The 16,013-nt window shown below is 36.2% G+C and overlaps 1 protein-coding gene across 11 annotated transcripts in view; it reads right to left on the bottom strand.

Moving 5' to 3' along the window:
• PCCA (propionyl-CoA carboxylase subunit alpha) overlaps positions 1–16,013 on the bottom strand; it is a 360,250-nt gene that overhangs the window by 247,151 nt on the left and 97,086 nt on the right. For all 11 annotated transcript variants that reach the window (XM_069467608.1, XM_069467610.1, XM_069467606.1 and 8 more), the window contains 2 exons: positions 14,294–14,425; positions 2,306–2,342 (listed from right to left, as the gene is read on the bottom strand). In XM_069467608.1, the coding sequence (XP_069323709.1) occupies positions 2,306–2,342; positions 14,294–14,425 (169 nt within the window). The remainder of the gene's footprint in view (positions 1–2,305; positions 2,343–14,293; positions 14,426–16,013) is intronic.

The following is a 16,013-nucleotide window of genomic DNA, read 5'->3' as shown; positions in this document are numbered from 1 at the left end:
CCATCGAAATCATACTACAGTTAAATTGTGGTATATCTCAATAAAATTAGTAGGAAAAAATGCTGAATTACCAAACAAGACAGAAAACCAAGAGACTTTAATAATATGTAATTTATATTAGAAGCTAGCACTTGTAGCAAAAGGTTTTATGGGAGGTGTCTGTGGTGTTTCAGAAGGAGTTTTCAGAGAAATTCTAAAAGCTTTATAAAAGCTGATGACCCTGGTTCTTTATTATGTTTTATTTTACCACAAATTTTATGGCTTCCCTTTCTTTGAGTATAAGCAAAACACTAGCACTCTTATACTTAATAGCCATGATTGCTATCATTTATTTCACAAATGAGAGAAAGTAATTGGGGAAGAATTGGAAGAAATATAGGAAAGAGGAAGAAATCATAAAGGATGCGCCCAAATATAAAGAAAGAGACTTAGACTGAATTAAGCAATCTTGGTAGGAAAAACCTGAAAAGGTGATAAAGCACAGCACTGAACAATTGAGGGAGGAAAGCAAAGGGATGAGAACTTGTCAGAGAGAGCCCATCACAATTAACTGGTTATCATAAAGGTCATAGGTTATAACAAAGGTGGAAGAAACCTACCAAAGCAATCTGCAGGCTGCCGCTTATACAAAGGAAATGCTCACGAGTTGAAGATTCACAATTGAAACTGTGGCAGAGCAGTGTAATTGTAGATTTTCTTCTAATCCATTTTTATTTCCCTAAATTTCTCCAAATATTGTCCTTTTTATGTAGATACTATTATAATAGTACTATTATGTCCAAGGAGATAGATGATAATAATATCTAAACTAGAAAGAGTACTTTTTAAATTTAAAAGTATATGGGAGAATAAATCTAAACTGTTTTAGAAAAGTCTTCTCAAAAACCAGTAGATTTGTTACATGCCTCTTAAGCAATGAGGAATGCCAGTGGTTTCAAACCACAGACAGAAACTTTTGATTTTTCTCAATAAAAAACCACAGAATCAGTTCCATGTGGTCCAATGTATTTAGCAAACTACCAAATCTTCCTGTGAAGTACTAAAATGCTCTTTGAAATAATGTTGACAATTCTGAAGAAATAATTAATGAAGAGATGTCATAATCAGATAAAATAAGATTTTCTATGGCCTGATTTTAAACACAGGACCTATAATCAATACGAGAGATTTCTACAAAACAAATAAAATGCATTTAATAATGAGTAAGACCCACATAATTTAGTCAGACCCAACTAGAAACAGGGATTTCTTACAAGCCAAACCACTTTTCAGATCACTAAAGAACTGCTAAGCTAGCCTAACCCATTTTTAATGAATATATTTATTAATACAAATAAATGATCACTTTCAGACTAATAAGATATTTCTATGTACCACAACTACAAACTAAACTTTGCCAAACCAAATGCTCTCCAAATGTAGAAAACAACTCTAAATATTCAATCTTAATGAGAACACAGGACTGTAGAAATGTTAGTGTAAGGTGCTGAAAAGCTTGGATGGAGGAATATATGAGTACTAAGAAAATGCTGGGAATCCCTGACTATCAAGCATTGCCTAATTTCTTTCACCTATCTACAAATTTCTCTCAAATGTATACAACTGCTGATTTGATTAATAAAATTGTAAAGTTATTTAACAACATTGCTAACCATGAAAATAGCATGCCCTTATACATTTTCTCAATTAGTACATGCCAAAAATACAATAGCTCTCATGAGCACCAGGAATATTTTTAAAATTTAAAAACTGGGAGGCACGGCCCCAACACATTTATAGCTAAAACAGTCATTAAAATGTCCTTCAGTTTACCCTTTACGCTAATATAGAATAGTCAGTTCTAATTTCCCATGTTCTATTTTCTTTTTCCTGCCTAGCAAGATTATTAAGTTGATCCTAAGTTCCTAAGTTACCTTAGGAAAAGATAGAACCATTCAAATATGATATCTTCATTTTAATCACCTATATCCTTAACTGTAACAAACCACATTCAAACTACATACATATAAATTTGCATTACACCCAATCTTAAGCATTCTTAAGACAATTCCTTCTTTTAATTAGCCAGTGATTTCATCTTACAAAACAGCTATATATAGTTATGGCCAAATCACTCTTTAAAATCTCCTTTAATAATAGAATATGGTAATTCAACTGATAAATTCTTCCAGAGCAACAAACAGTAATCAAAAACCTAAAACTATTAAAATATTATTTGCTCTTTGGGAATTACTTATTATATGTTTACTCAACCATATCTGCTGAAAGACACAGAAACCCTACCAAAGTTAATTTAAGGACTTACCAATTTCCCTTGCAATTCTGACAGCTTCATCTGCATCCTGTAAAAGCAGGAAATGAGACTCAACATTAATCCCATGAGGCATTGCACAATGTCTTTAGGGCAGTCATATATTGCACTACTGTCTCCTCTGATTCATTTAATGTTCAATTTTACAACCTTCTAACCCTTTTCATTCAGAGAAATGTAAAATTAATACCATAAGTGGAATGTAAATTCTACCTCATCATTATTATATTAAGAAACTCAAAGCAGTTTGAAATGAGCTGGCAGGAAGCAGTACCAGAATTGCCAATGATTTGGTGCAGTTGCTGGAATTTAATGGCAGAATTTAGATGTTTACATTCAATACTGAATCATAAATCAGATCATTAAAGCTTGTCCGCAGCCAGCTTGTTTCTGATATTTAGGTGTCATGTTTTCCTAGATTCTGTCAGCAGGGGGAGTTGATTCTCTATTGTTTGGGAGGAGCTCAGTGGATTTTCTAGAAATAAAAAAGTAAATTTCCAGTATCTACAGAATTACCGATTGTTTAAAAAAAAATCCTTTTGGTAATCTCCATTACCTTTTCTGTTTTATTTTTTATTTCATCTTTTCGTCCAGGTACATATTCTACCTTTACAATTGTATCTTGTTATATAAATTAAAATCTTAATTTCAATTTCCCTCAACTAGTAGAGGGGAAAAAAACCCTGAAAGCCAAGGAGAGAAAAAGCTTTCCTAAACACTATGAAATAAGAGTTTATCAACATAAGGATTAGTTACTGCTAAATATCAACCAATGCCACATGTGCCTCTTAGAAGCTAAAAAGACAAAAACTTCCCTTGAATCTAAGTCATTTCATTGATCATTAACTTTCACCTAACACACTCAACATAGGACACTCCTGATACATTTCCCAGAATAACAATAAAGAGAATGTTGAAATCAAGCCTCCTTCTAAATTTAATTATTTTTTATAATTCAGTGACACAAACCAAACTACCACAAGGACTGACAATATTGTTTTAAAACCAAAGCTGGGAAGTATACCTGAATTATTAGAAAACAACTAAAAATATTGAAGTGCAGCCCAATGTTTAAGCTTTTCAGCTAATACATTTAAAATGTAGAGAACCATGTCAGAATTCTCCACTAAAAGTGGAGGGGGAGGGGCAGGGGGATGTTTATAACTGGTTCATTTATGTCTAATAAAAAAAAAATCTTCCTTAAAAGTCTTCAGTACCTAATAACATCCCCTGAATAAGGAGGTTGGCAGGGGAAGTTGTCAGAAAAATTTAATTTCCTTTCATTAGCCAGTCTGCTCCACAAATAGGTGCTTGTTAAGTTCAAAGCAGTCCTGAAAGCGACATCAGTTTTAAGTCTTTTTTTTTTCCTCCAAGCAGTCACATCTGCTAATGAGATTTTCCAAATAACAATTGTTTTCAAGTCAGAGATAAATCTATACCTCCCACCCTAGCCCTCCAAAATCAAGGTTTACTGCTTTATTACACCTTGCTGTTTTCACTGACCCTACATTCTCCAAATTTTAGCTTAAAGGGATAAAAATCCATGAAAAGGGTCATTTAAGAATGTTAGTGGTTTCCACACATTGAGTTGGAAGGTTCTTTGTTCCAGTCAGTGACAGTTATTGGAGAATACTTCCCCTTAATAGCCTCTCTGTCAGGAAGTGTTAAACCTGCCAAATGCGAACAATTAGTGCCTCTTGAACAAAATACAGGAAGAGTGATGGCTGATGAAGACTGGATTATAATAAGCCTAGAAGGAAACTTTTAACATTTCTTTCAAATGCGATGAGAGAAAGTAAACTGCTATCTAAAAAGTTATCTTGAGAGAAGTAATAGGCAAGTTTTAAGGGATAATTCATAGAATTCATTAGTCATATTTTATCACTTATATATACACATGCTATAGATCTGTTGTGTGTAACAGATGTAGATATAAATGTATATATACACATAGCAAAAATTCTCAACATTCTGTAACTGTCACAAAACCAACACTTCTATGAACAGCCACAAAACAATCTTAGCTTTCAACTAATCAGTATGCTTAAGTTTTCTTACCATGAAAATCAAATTCTACTAAATGAACTTGCAAGTAAAATCAAATTGCCTTAAAAATTAACTTTTCACTTGTCACTCATTCATCCCAAAACATTTTATTGGGCACCTATTATGTCCTAGACATTAAAAACCCTATTATCAGTTTCAATAATAAACTACTAAATACACTCAACTTCAATATGGTCTTTTAGCACATTTAGTTTTATTATCAGGCTGTATAAAATTACTTTTGAAAAGATAAAAAGCCCCATATAGCTCCAAATTCAATGGCACTAAGTGACATATCACACTGTAAAAATTCCCTATAATTTCATAGGTACAAAAGTTTTTCATAAAACTCTGAAGCAACTAGAAAAATACCAACAATCACTAAGAAAAATGGGCAAAAAGATTAAATAAGTTCACATAAAAACAATTCCAAAAGGATAATACATTCACCCTTAGTCATAATTACAGAAATACAATCTAAAACAATGAGATCCCACTTTTCATCTAGAAAATTAAATTTTGATAATGGCTAGCAGTGGTGACTTAAAAGTAAACAAGCACTTCTCACACTACCAGTGTTATAGAAAATGGTGCAATCTTTTTTTAAAAGAAATTGTCAATATTTATAAAGAGTGGAGAACATGTTATCTTTCGACCCGGCAATTTTCCTCTTGGCAAGTTATCCAATAGATATACTCACAGGCACACAGAGAGACATATAAAGAAATTTATTATTTTCCATTTGTTGGTGTTTTAATAAGAAAAAAAATCTGAAAAACAATTTAATAGGCCTTCAATAAGGGACCAGTACCACATATGGTACATTCATAAAATTAAATATTACATAGTCTTTAAAAAGAATGTGGTTGATCCATATGTTCTTACTGATCGTCCATTTATACATTAATTCAGTAAGTATTTACCCAGCAATATGAAATACAGTTTCTGCCCTCACAGAGCTTATTTCAGCCAAAGAAGAGAAACAGAAAATAAACATCAATTGAAAATTAAAATAAATGTTATATGGAAACAAAGAGCACTAAGGCAGGGAATGAAAGGGAGAACCTGTTTTAGAAAGGGCCTTTGGAGTAAAATTTTAAGCCTAAGGATACAAACAACTAGCCACCACGGAAAGATTAGGAGAAAGGAATTGTAGACAGAGGAACAACATTTACAAAACCCCTAGATTAGGAAGGTACTTAATATGAAAGAAAGTTCATGAGGCTAAAGTTGAAACACAGTAAGGATGTGGCAGAAAAGCCCAAGATGACTCAGTAAGCATGGAGCATGGCCCTGTTCTGGCCTAGCCTTATGGGATACGGTACAGGTATAGCACCCCAAATGCCTTGGTTCTATTGGCTAGGAGGGGGGGTGGGCATGGGGGGGGTGGAAATAAATCAAGTTTCAAAAGGGTAACTCTTACACTTTAAAGATGTGCAAAATATACATTGGGGGAGAGTTGTAGTACATATAGTACGACCTTATCTACATTAAGACAGAAATATATATCTGAATGCACATGAGTTTACACATGGACAGCTCTAAAAAAACTCCAGTTACTGCTCAAAAGTAGGACTGAAGAGCTGGTGGCTCATGCCTGTAATTCCAGCTACTAGGGAGGTTGAGGTGGGAGGATCCCTTGAGCCCAATAGTTAGAGACCAGCCTGGGCAAAACAGTGACACCCCCCCCCCACCCCAACAACTCAAAAAAAAAAAAAGTGGGATTGAAAACTGGGGGAAAAACAGGAACTTTTTGTTACAACTGTGTACCCTTACGTACACACTGAACTTTTTTACCATAAGAATCATAATTCTATACTTTATACTTCCATAGTTTAAAAATTAAATCAGTCATGCTTGAAGATGTCTAATGATTTCCAGAGCATTTAATATTATCAAAATAAACTAGTACTCCCCAAAATCCACTTAAGCTTTTCATGACTTCCAATTACCTCAGAACCAAGTTCGAACTCACTAACTTGGTTTCAATACTCGATCCTACCTGCCTTGGCCACCAGTCTCGCCCCACTTCCTGTCCACCTCACACTTTGCCCTCCACTCCAAGTCCCAGGCACTCTCCCCAGCCTGGCTCAGCCAGGAACTCCCCTGTTTCACCTTCCTTCCCCAAACCAGCTCTTATCACAACAGTACATGTATCAGGCCCTGACAACACAGGAGGGCACAAGAAAGGTACATCTTAGCCATCAGGTAATTTACAGGCTAGTGGAAAAGACAAACCTTAAATATCACTACACAGCAGCTAAGAAATGACTATGGTGATGCATGTTATGTAGAAGTCATGAAAAGGGCATGTGACGACAGGGGATCTCACATTCAAAAACAGATTCCTGGAAACCTTCTCAGGCATGGGAACTGAAAAGAGACCTAACAAATAAAAGCAGCTACAGAGTCAAGCAGGGCCTCCCAGGCCACATGGAAGAGACTGAACTTCAACAAGGAAACAAAGGGCCTTACTCTAGCTGCATTCTGAAGAATTTTGGCACATCATTTACTTATTTATCATGTGTATCCTCCGTCCACCTTCTGTATCTCCCTACCCCATTAAAATGTAAGTTCCATAAGGGCAGGAATCTCTGTCTAATCGGTTCAGTGACAGATTTCAAATGCTTAGAACAATGCCTGGCACAGTGTTATTTAATCAACAGTTGTTGAAGGAAGGAACAAACAAATCAACAAACAAATGAGTATCTTGAGAGGCAGCTGGGAAGCAGTAGTCAAGTTGAGAGAAAAATTATCATTTCCTCTCAGTCAGGGGTGGCATGCTTCCAGTTTCACCTAAATGCCACTCTCTTTAGGAAGCCTACCCACTCCTCCCACACCAGGCTAGGTGCCACTGCTATGTGAGCACACACACAGTGTCCAGCAATTATGACAGCCCTGGTCACACCTCATCTCCATGAGGGCAACGACCAGCTCTGTCCTGCTCTCCACTGAATCCCAGAGCTTAGCAAACTGACACGATCAACACATTATTTGTTCAGTAAATAAACAACTATACATCAACTTTCATAAAAATAACTCTTTTAGGATAAGACACAAACTCAAATGCCAATGGTACTACTAATCTACAGAGCAGCAATTTTATAAGTGAGTAAAGTTCCATCCAAAGGCAGTGAGTGGGGTTAAAGTAGGGACTCAAGAACCAGGCAGGCTTCAGTTTTGTTTCAGCCTAAAACAACGTACACTCAATGAAATATTGTTGACACTGGCAAAAGCAAGCCCAATATTTACCCTTGCCTCTGATTTCTAAATCAAGCACTTTTTTCCATCACATTATGCAACTTCAAAAGTTTGAAATTTAGGTTTCATAAAGCCTATTCTTATTTAAGAAAACATAGTGCTACTCTATTTTTAATTTTTATAAATTTTTATAATTTTGAGGTTGCTGTAGCTAAGCTGATGCCATGGCACTCTAGCCTGGATGACAGAGTGAGACTCTGCCTCAAAAAAAAAAAACAAAAATCATCATTACCTCTTCACAAATCCAACATGGCAATATCTGAAGACAAAGCAGAGCTGATTCTGCTTAACATTCTTTCTTTAGAATATTCTTAAGACAGTTCTCACATTTATCAATTATATGATATATAATAAATGAAAATACTAAAGGGCTTAAAACAGATTCTGTTAAAGTACTGTTCAACATAATATTTTAAAATTAAAAGAAAATTTCTAACAGGTGTGATAATAATCACCCCAAAATGGAGGAAAAAGTCAAATACAACAATTTTCTGCAGAAGGAATAAGCCAAATTTGATGCTACCCATTCCCTTATACAATTTTCATTTGAAGTGTTTAGAATATTTTTTCTTTCATATCAAAAGTAATAAAATTGAGAAAATAAAAGTACAGAAATAAGTGTTATTTTTGTCAGCAAAAGTGCTCAGATAGTAACATTCTTGATGGTTTCAAATCAGGAAGTAGGAAAAAAAGAAGAGTCCAATGATATCATTTTATTTTCTTCTTCTAAGTGATAAAAATCCCTGGGGTTTATTCTTTCTATAATCCCAGCCTGTCCTGAGGGGAGGCACTCAGGTTTTGAAGTTATTTGATTCTTGGAAGGACTGATGAGGAAAGGGTTAAATATATAATTCCAAAATAGCAGTCCAAGAAATGGAGAAAGAAGAAAAAGGCCAAGGGAACCAGTACCTGTTTCTTTTATTCCTCTGTTATGACACGACACATTAAGTAAGCTCTATCATCTGACCCAAGAATAACAACAGTAAAAAGTGCTATTTTACTGTGAATGTGATAGGAGGGGGTGAATGATGCTACCAAAACCAACTACGTAGATCACAAAAATGTAAAAAGAGTTAACAGAAATCAGATGCCTTATTTGTTAATACTCTAGAGCATCCACCTTTGAGGCAACCGAGCCCAGCAGTTAAGAGTGCAGGCACTGGAACCAGAAAGGCATGGGTGCCAATACCAGCTCTGTGATTGTGATCTAGTTACTAGGGTGCCTCTCTGGTATTCAGTGTCCTCATCTGTAAAACGGACAATAACAACAGTATCTACTTCATAGGATTATTGAGAAGATGAAGTTAAGGCTGAAACACACTAGAACAGTACCTAGCCCACGGTGGGCACTCAATTAAAGTTAATAATCTGTGATAAAATGAGCCATCCACCACCCCAAGCCACCAAGTTTGTTCCCTCCCTGCCTGGCCTTAGGTGTTATAACCTGTGTCATTCATTACTCACCCTCTGAACCTATAACAACATAGAACTAATATTGGCACTATAATACTGCAAAAAGCATGCACTTTTCATAACACATTGGATCAGATGGATCTGTTGAATCCATTGCTGCTGATGAACAGAGGAAGAGAGAAGGGAAGGGCAGGAAAAAATACATGAAAGGCAAATTCATATCATTCTCCCCAGATGCTAAACACCCAATGTATTTTTATGTCAAATACTGACTCTACCATCCATGATTCAGACTACACTTCTCCTTTCTTACTTTCTACAGCCTATTTACCAACCCTTAATTTTCTACTGTCTGGATGAGAATTCTTCTATTCATTCATACAGACGCTAAGGAGTTCACTTTCCTCAGCTAGTTTTAAAATGGAATCAGCAACTTTAAAAAAAAAAATCATTGCTTCAAGACTTTAAGACACTATGTGTAAGAGCTATCTCTACAACAAAAAAGTAAATCCTCAACTATCTTGCATTCATATATAAAGTAAAGCAAAACTTTTCAACAATCTTGGGCTCAGGAATGGCCTCCAGCTGATTGTATTTTCCAGTTAACTCAAAGTCAAGAAGACTGTTTTAATATGCTTTCAAATCTTTCTAAAATTTAGTATACTTTTCTATAGTTGTTAATACAACATAGTAAATATAATTGAGTCTTTTTAAAAAAATATAAAGCTTTGGATCTATCATTAGGAAAATCAATTATTCTTGGTTTAGCAGAGACAAATGTTTAATATATAACACTGGCATTTAATATTGTACTTCCTAATTGCTAGGACACAGCTTGTTGCTAATTTTTTTGTTTTTATGCTTTTTTTTAAATGATTTCCTTCACACTAGCCTTTTTGTTATTTGCCTCTTTCTGCTATAAATCGAGAGGACAGTTTTTAAAATCTGGCTAATTAGGTGATAAAAACAATTACTACTTTAAATCTACACTGCATAATTTACAAAACTCATTCAAATACATGACCATACTCTGCTCTACGGTGTAAATGGATATTATTATTTCCTCTCAATGAACAATCAGAACTCAGAGACATTAAGTGAATTTCTTCCAATGCTGTATCATTCTTCCAATGATACCTGTCAGCTTCAACCATGCTGACAGGTATCACAACCAAATGCAGCGATATAATCATGGTGATTCCTCCCTCTGCTTCACACCTGACACTGAACAGATGACAAAATCCTATAGATTCCACTTCCACTCTCTTTCTCAAAATCACCTACTTTGCTGCATACTTTAATTTAGGTCCCTGTTATTTCTTGCCTGGCTTAAAGGAAGAGGATCCCAATTTGTCTATCAACCTCGAGTTTTGCTCTGCTCCAATCCATTTCCCACACAACAAACCAAAATGAGTTTTCTAACTCTACAATTCTGTCACGTTAATTCTTCTGCATGAAACTAATCAGAGACTCCCCCAAAGCCACAAGAATAGCCTCCAAAATCGGTTGCACATCATTCAAGGCCATACATATCTGGATCTTAATTTTCTCTCTAGCTCCCTCTCCCAACTATGGCCTGTCACACTGCACATCTGCAGTTTCTAGAGCTCCCATGGTCTCTCAGCTCTGAGCTTTTGCAATAAGATGTTTTCACTGACAATAGAGCTGTGTCTCGTCATCACTCTCACTTTTTAGCTAACTTGTAAGTACTCAACTTTGGGAATCACTGAGCTATCATTTTCATTGGTAAATCTGCAGCATCACCCTAAAAACTAGGTTACATGCTCTTCCTGTATGGAACCCATACACCCTAAGCTTAGCATTATTAAAATGTATTAAGTTGCCTGAATATTTATAGGTTTCTCCAAGGGGGAATTTAAGCTCTTTGAATTCAGGGTCTGTGGCACGTTATTCTTTGAGCTGGGATTCTAATTCTTGTCTTCCAACATCTTCACGTACACACTCTTCACTCTGCTCTCAAGTCCTCAGAGTAAGGTAATAAAATGTTGAATAAAACTAAACTTTCTAGCACTCTGGGAGGCTGAGGGAGGAAGAATGTTTAACCTCAGGAGTTCGAGACCAGCCTGAACAATAGCAAGACCTCTTCTCTACTAAAAATAGAAAAATTAGCCAGGTGTCATGGCATGCCTGTAGTCCCAGCTACTTAGGAGGCTGAGGCAAGAGGGTTGCTGGGGCCCAGGAGTTTGAGGTTGCAGAGAGCTACAATGACGTCACTGTACTCTACCCAGGGTGACAGAGTGAGACTCTGTCTCAAAAAGTAAAAAATAAAAAAACTAAACTTGATAAAGACAAATACTTGATACTGGATAACCACTTGAGAACTATATTTTAAAACATTAGTTTCTTTCTATTAAAAAGAATGATTCATGGCCGGGCGCGGTGGCTCACGCCTGTAATCCTAGCACTCTGGGAGGCCGAGGCGGGTGGATTGCTCAAGGTCAGGAGTTCGAGACCAGCCTGAGCGAGACCCCGTCTCTACTAAAAATAGAAAGACATTATATGGACAACTAAAAATCTATATAGAAAAAATTAGCCGGGCATAGTGGCGCATGCCTGTAGTCCCAGCTACTCGGGAGGCTGAGGCAGTAGGATCGCTTAAGCCGAGGAGTCTGAGGTTGCTGTGAGCTAAGCAGACGCCACGGCACTCACTCTAGCCTGGGCAACAAAGTGAGACTCTGTCTCAACAAAAAAAAAAAAAAAAAAAAAAAAAAAAAAAAGAATGATTCAAGAACTGAATAACATAAAGTAGTTCTAGAAGACCACTTAAGTACCATATAGAATGTTTGAAAAGAGGAAAGAAAGTAGAATATAGTCACCAAGAAAAGAATTTAGTCTTAAAACTACTTAAAAATACAAACTAATTTTAAAGAACTCTATGGATTTTTAAAAAGCCAGATTTATCTACACTATAATTAGCATATGCATTCCCCCAATGCAAAACTGTTATTAATACAGTTGCTAAAACCACAAGATATTCCAAAATGTTGCACTATTTATTTTCATCTGCAAACCTCTATCTGCATAGATACCTTCAAAAGTAATCTTCTACCCATTAAATCTAAATTACAAAATGTGAAAAGCAATATAGTTCCAAATGAATGTAGAGTTACTGCACAAGAAACCTAACCTAATAATTTAAAAGAAAAATATGTATATCCTCTTGAAATAAAAACAAACCAGAAATAAAACAAGTATTAAAAGTTATTTCCCACAGAAATAAAAGGACATTTCTTAAAAATCACTTTTAACTGCTTATCTGAAAACTATAACCTACAGGTTCCATTGTGGCTTAACAAATTAATTCAGAAATAGATGTTAAGAACTATGTACCATGGGTAAAGTTAACACAGACAATGAGAATCAATCATTATTTGAGAGTGTAATAGAATGTTATAAATCATCTAGTGCATACAAGGAGAAAAACTGAAAAGGTAAGCAGATTTCTTTTCTTCTACTTTTCCATATTTTCCAAATTTACTATAGAAAAGAGACTACAAATTCAAATACAGCCTCCTGGAGAAGACAACCAGAATAAGCAAAACCAAGTTTATTACCTACTATGGTAAAGGATACCATCCACTTTTAGGCAATCTCATACATTCCACTGAGATCTGTTCAAGACCCACTAATAGCTGCAGTTGAAGAATCTATTAATAGATTCAGCACCTGTAAGCTCCTCTGATGCCCACTGAGCCCCCCACTCAGGAGTCTCCCCAACCACAATGGTAAGATGAGTCTCACATTGGGTAGAGCTCCAATTTCCTTTAAAGGAAGCCTAGGAATGAGGAATCCTTTATTTTTTGATCAGATTTGAAAACCGATCAGTAATATTGGAGGAAACCTTTGTTACTAACAAAATGTCCTCAATACTTTTTGTCCTAAGCTCGTAAGTCAAAGTTCACATGGAAGAAAACAGGCATAGGCCCAGTATGTCTTCATGCTGGCTTCAGAAGCCAGTGAATTCTTAAGGTTTCATCAAATCAGCATTCAAACAGGACAAAATTTACCTGGGAACCCTCAGTACTTTCTTCTGTCTTGTTTTGTCCATAGAAGACTGGGTCTAGGAGAGATCTTCTCTCCAAATTTTAAACCAACAAGGTATTACACACTGTCAGATTTGCAATTAGAAATGGCCAACCATTAGGTTGGGAGCCCGAGATATGAGTTGCACAAACAACACATTCAATATGCCATCATGAGATTCTCATGGGTTTATCGCAGGCTAAGTCTGTGGTCTCTCTGAGTCAGATTTCTGCTCTTTAAATGCATTAAATTTGTAACTCAAATTCATGTTTTTATCTTTCTAAATGGCATCATTTCACCAAGGATAATTTAGAAGAGGGAAGAAGAAGGGGAAAACAGGAAGACCTATTAGAAGTGAGGAATAGGATGACCCTGAGAGTGACCTGAGACCACAAATCACACAGAAAGGCAGGGAGGTTTAGAAAAACTGTAAATGTTGCACAAGGTCTTTTAGAGGCTCCCACCAAAATCTTTCCTATGAAAACTGGTAACTCTAATCCATTTGTGGTAGCAGAGAAAGGCTAACCCCATTGGAGACTTCCAGGATGGGCTCTTTACTACCTTCAGGTAGTAGGCCTTGAAGTAGTTGACTCCGGCTCCCTCCTCATTCTTTTGTGAGCAGCCTTAAGCCAGAAATAGGAAGTTTTATAAACAAGCAAAAGCTAGCTGGGAAGGAGCCACATTGTCAGGCTACACAAATCCATACTATACATTTTGAAAGAACCTGAAAACAGAAGCAATATAAGACCCAGAAAAAGCTGATGTCCTTACAGACAAAACTATTTATAGATGCTCCCACTCCAGAAATTAAATACTTCTCTGTCGATAAAGACGCTTGCAGATATTATAAACAGAAGTAATAATGAAAACTAATTGTTTTATATTACCCAAGAGAATCAAGGGGAAAGAAACTATAGTAGACAACATTCTAACAACAAATCAAATACCCATTTACCCTTTTGCCCTTCAACTCACAAGAAAAATTTTCAGTATTAAGAGAAAAAGTATTTTATTGGTAGACGTGGTACAATATTAACCTCAATTCCTGCCATTGTTACACAAGCTCTTTCTCAGAATAAACAAACTACTCCGTCAATAGGTATCAATAATACTCCTCACATTTCCCATGTCCAAGCTGACAACTGACACTTTTGGACCTTTAACCAAATGTGGCTTGAAAACACGTACAATAAAGTTTAGAGTAAAATAGCTTCTCACCTTGACTACCCCATCAAAACCAGGGATTGTGTTAACCTTTGCTTTCTTAGCTAATAATTTGCTTTCAATCTTGTCACCCATGGCTTGAATAGCATGTCTGTCAGGTCCAATGAAAATGACATCTTCTGCTGCCTGTGGAGAAAAACAAGTTGAAATTTATAACAAAAACATTATAGAGCATGATATGGAGTCACAATTTTATAAAAAGAAAAACCCATATGTATATTTACTAATTATTTATATAGCAAAAACAACTTAAAAGTAAGCACTAGGGCCAACACATTAAAATATATAATACTATACTGCGTCTAGTACATGCATGGATAGATACAAGAAACAAAATTGAGTTAAAGAAAAACAACTGAAAGTAATGAGTACTGCCTGATATTAACAGTATTCTCTGGAAAAGCAATTTCTATGACACATTTATATATAATATCCTACCACTCAATCTAAATTGTTAAGTTCAACTTTTAAATCATCTTATAATCTTTGTATCTTCAATACCCTGTGGCATAGTGGCCAATAACACAAATATCCACATTTACCGGATACCAACTCTATGCCAGGCTCTGAGCTAAATGTAAGTGATAACATGGATAAAGGCCACAGGATATCGATGAATTCCAGGGAACACAAACAGATCACTGATTACTCAGAGAAATAAACAAAATAGAGTACACTGTGTTTACAACCTGTGACTACAAAAGATGAGCCAAGAATACAGTGGGAATTTGACCGGGTAGAGTTATGGCTTCAATGAAAAAACTACTCTGGGGCTGGGCGTGGTGGCTCACGCCTGTCCTAGCACTCTGGGAGGCTGAGGTGGGCAGATTGTTTGAGCTCAGGAGTTCAAGACTAGCCTGAGCAAGAGCGAGACCTCGTCTCTATTAAAATTAGAAAAAAATTATATGGACAACTAAAAATATATGTATAGAAAAATTAGCCAGGCATGGTGGCACATGCCTATAGTCCCAGCTACTCGGGAGGCTGAGGCAGGAGGATCGCTTGAGCCCAGGAGTTTGAGGTTGCTGTGAGCTAGGCTGATGCCATGGCACTCTAGCCAGGGCAACAGAGTGAGACTCTGTCTCAAAAATAAATAAATAAATAACTACTCTGTACAAAAAACATTTAGTTTCCTGACAATGGATCTCCCTCTCTGTGTTTTGTGTCATTCTAATAAACAAAATACTAATAAGGTAAAAAGAATTAGAGACAGAACAAAATATGATGCAGTTAGCTCCACCACTGGGCATGGTCTAGAAAAGTAAGGGAGGAGGATGCTGAGATAAAGAATGAGGCATTACGTGAAGATCTGAAGTTAAACATAAAGGAATAGCCAGAACTGTATGCTGGGCAGCAGCATAGTAAGGTGCCTAACTCTGGATTCTCCTACGACCTTTGGGCAGAGTTGGTATAAACAGTAAATCATGTATCTGTATATAATTTTTACATTACCTATTCCACCTATTAGCATTGCTGCCTGCAAAGAACCTTGGCTTGGGAAAGAAGCTTTGTTCTCCTGATGACCAGAACAGCTATGGCAGCATGTCACTTGGACTGCTCTCCTGGCCATTATGGACTGGGAGGATTAAACCCACCCAGAGCAGGAAGTGGAAATAGAACTCAGAATGAGCAAAGGCCATATATGAGGAGATAAATGCTTGAGAGATGAGAGAATGATTTTAACTTTGCACAAGCTGAGTTGAGAGGCCTGTGG

This window comes from Eulemur rufifrons, chromosome 4 (genome assembly GCF_041146395.1).
Source record: "Eulemur rufifrons isolate Redbay chromosome 4, OSU_ERuf_1, whole genome shotgun sequence".
Lineage (NCBI taxonomy): Eukaryota > Metazoa > Chordata > Mammalia > Primates > Lemuridae > Eulemur > Eulemur rufifrons.
The sequence above is the reverse complement of the archived record's forward strand: the minus strand, read 5'-3'. Positions and strand labels throughout refer to the sequence as shown.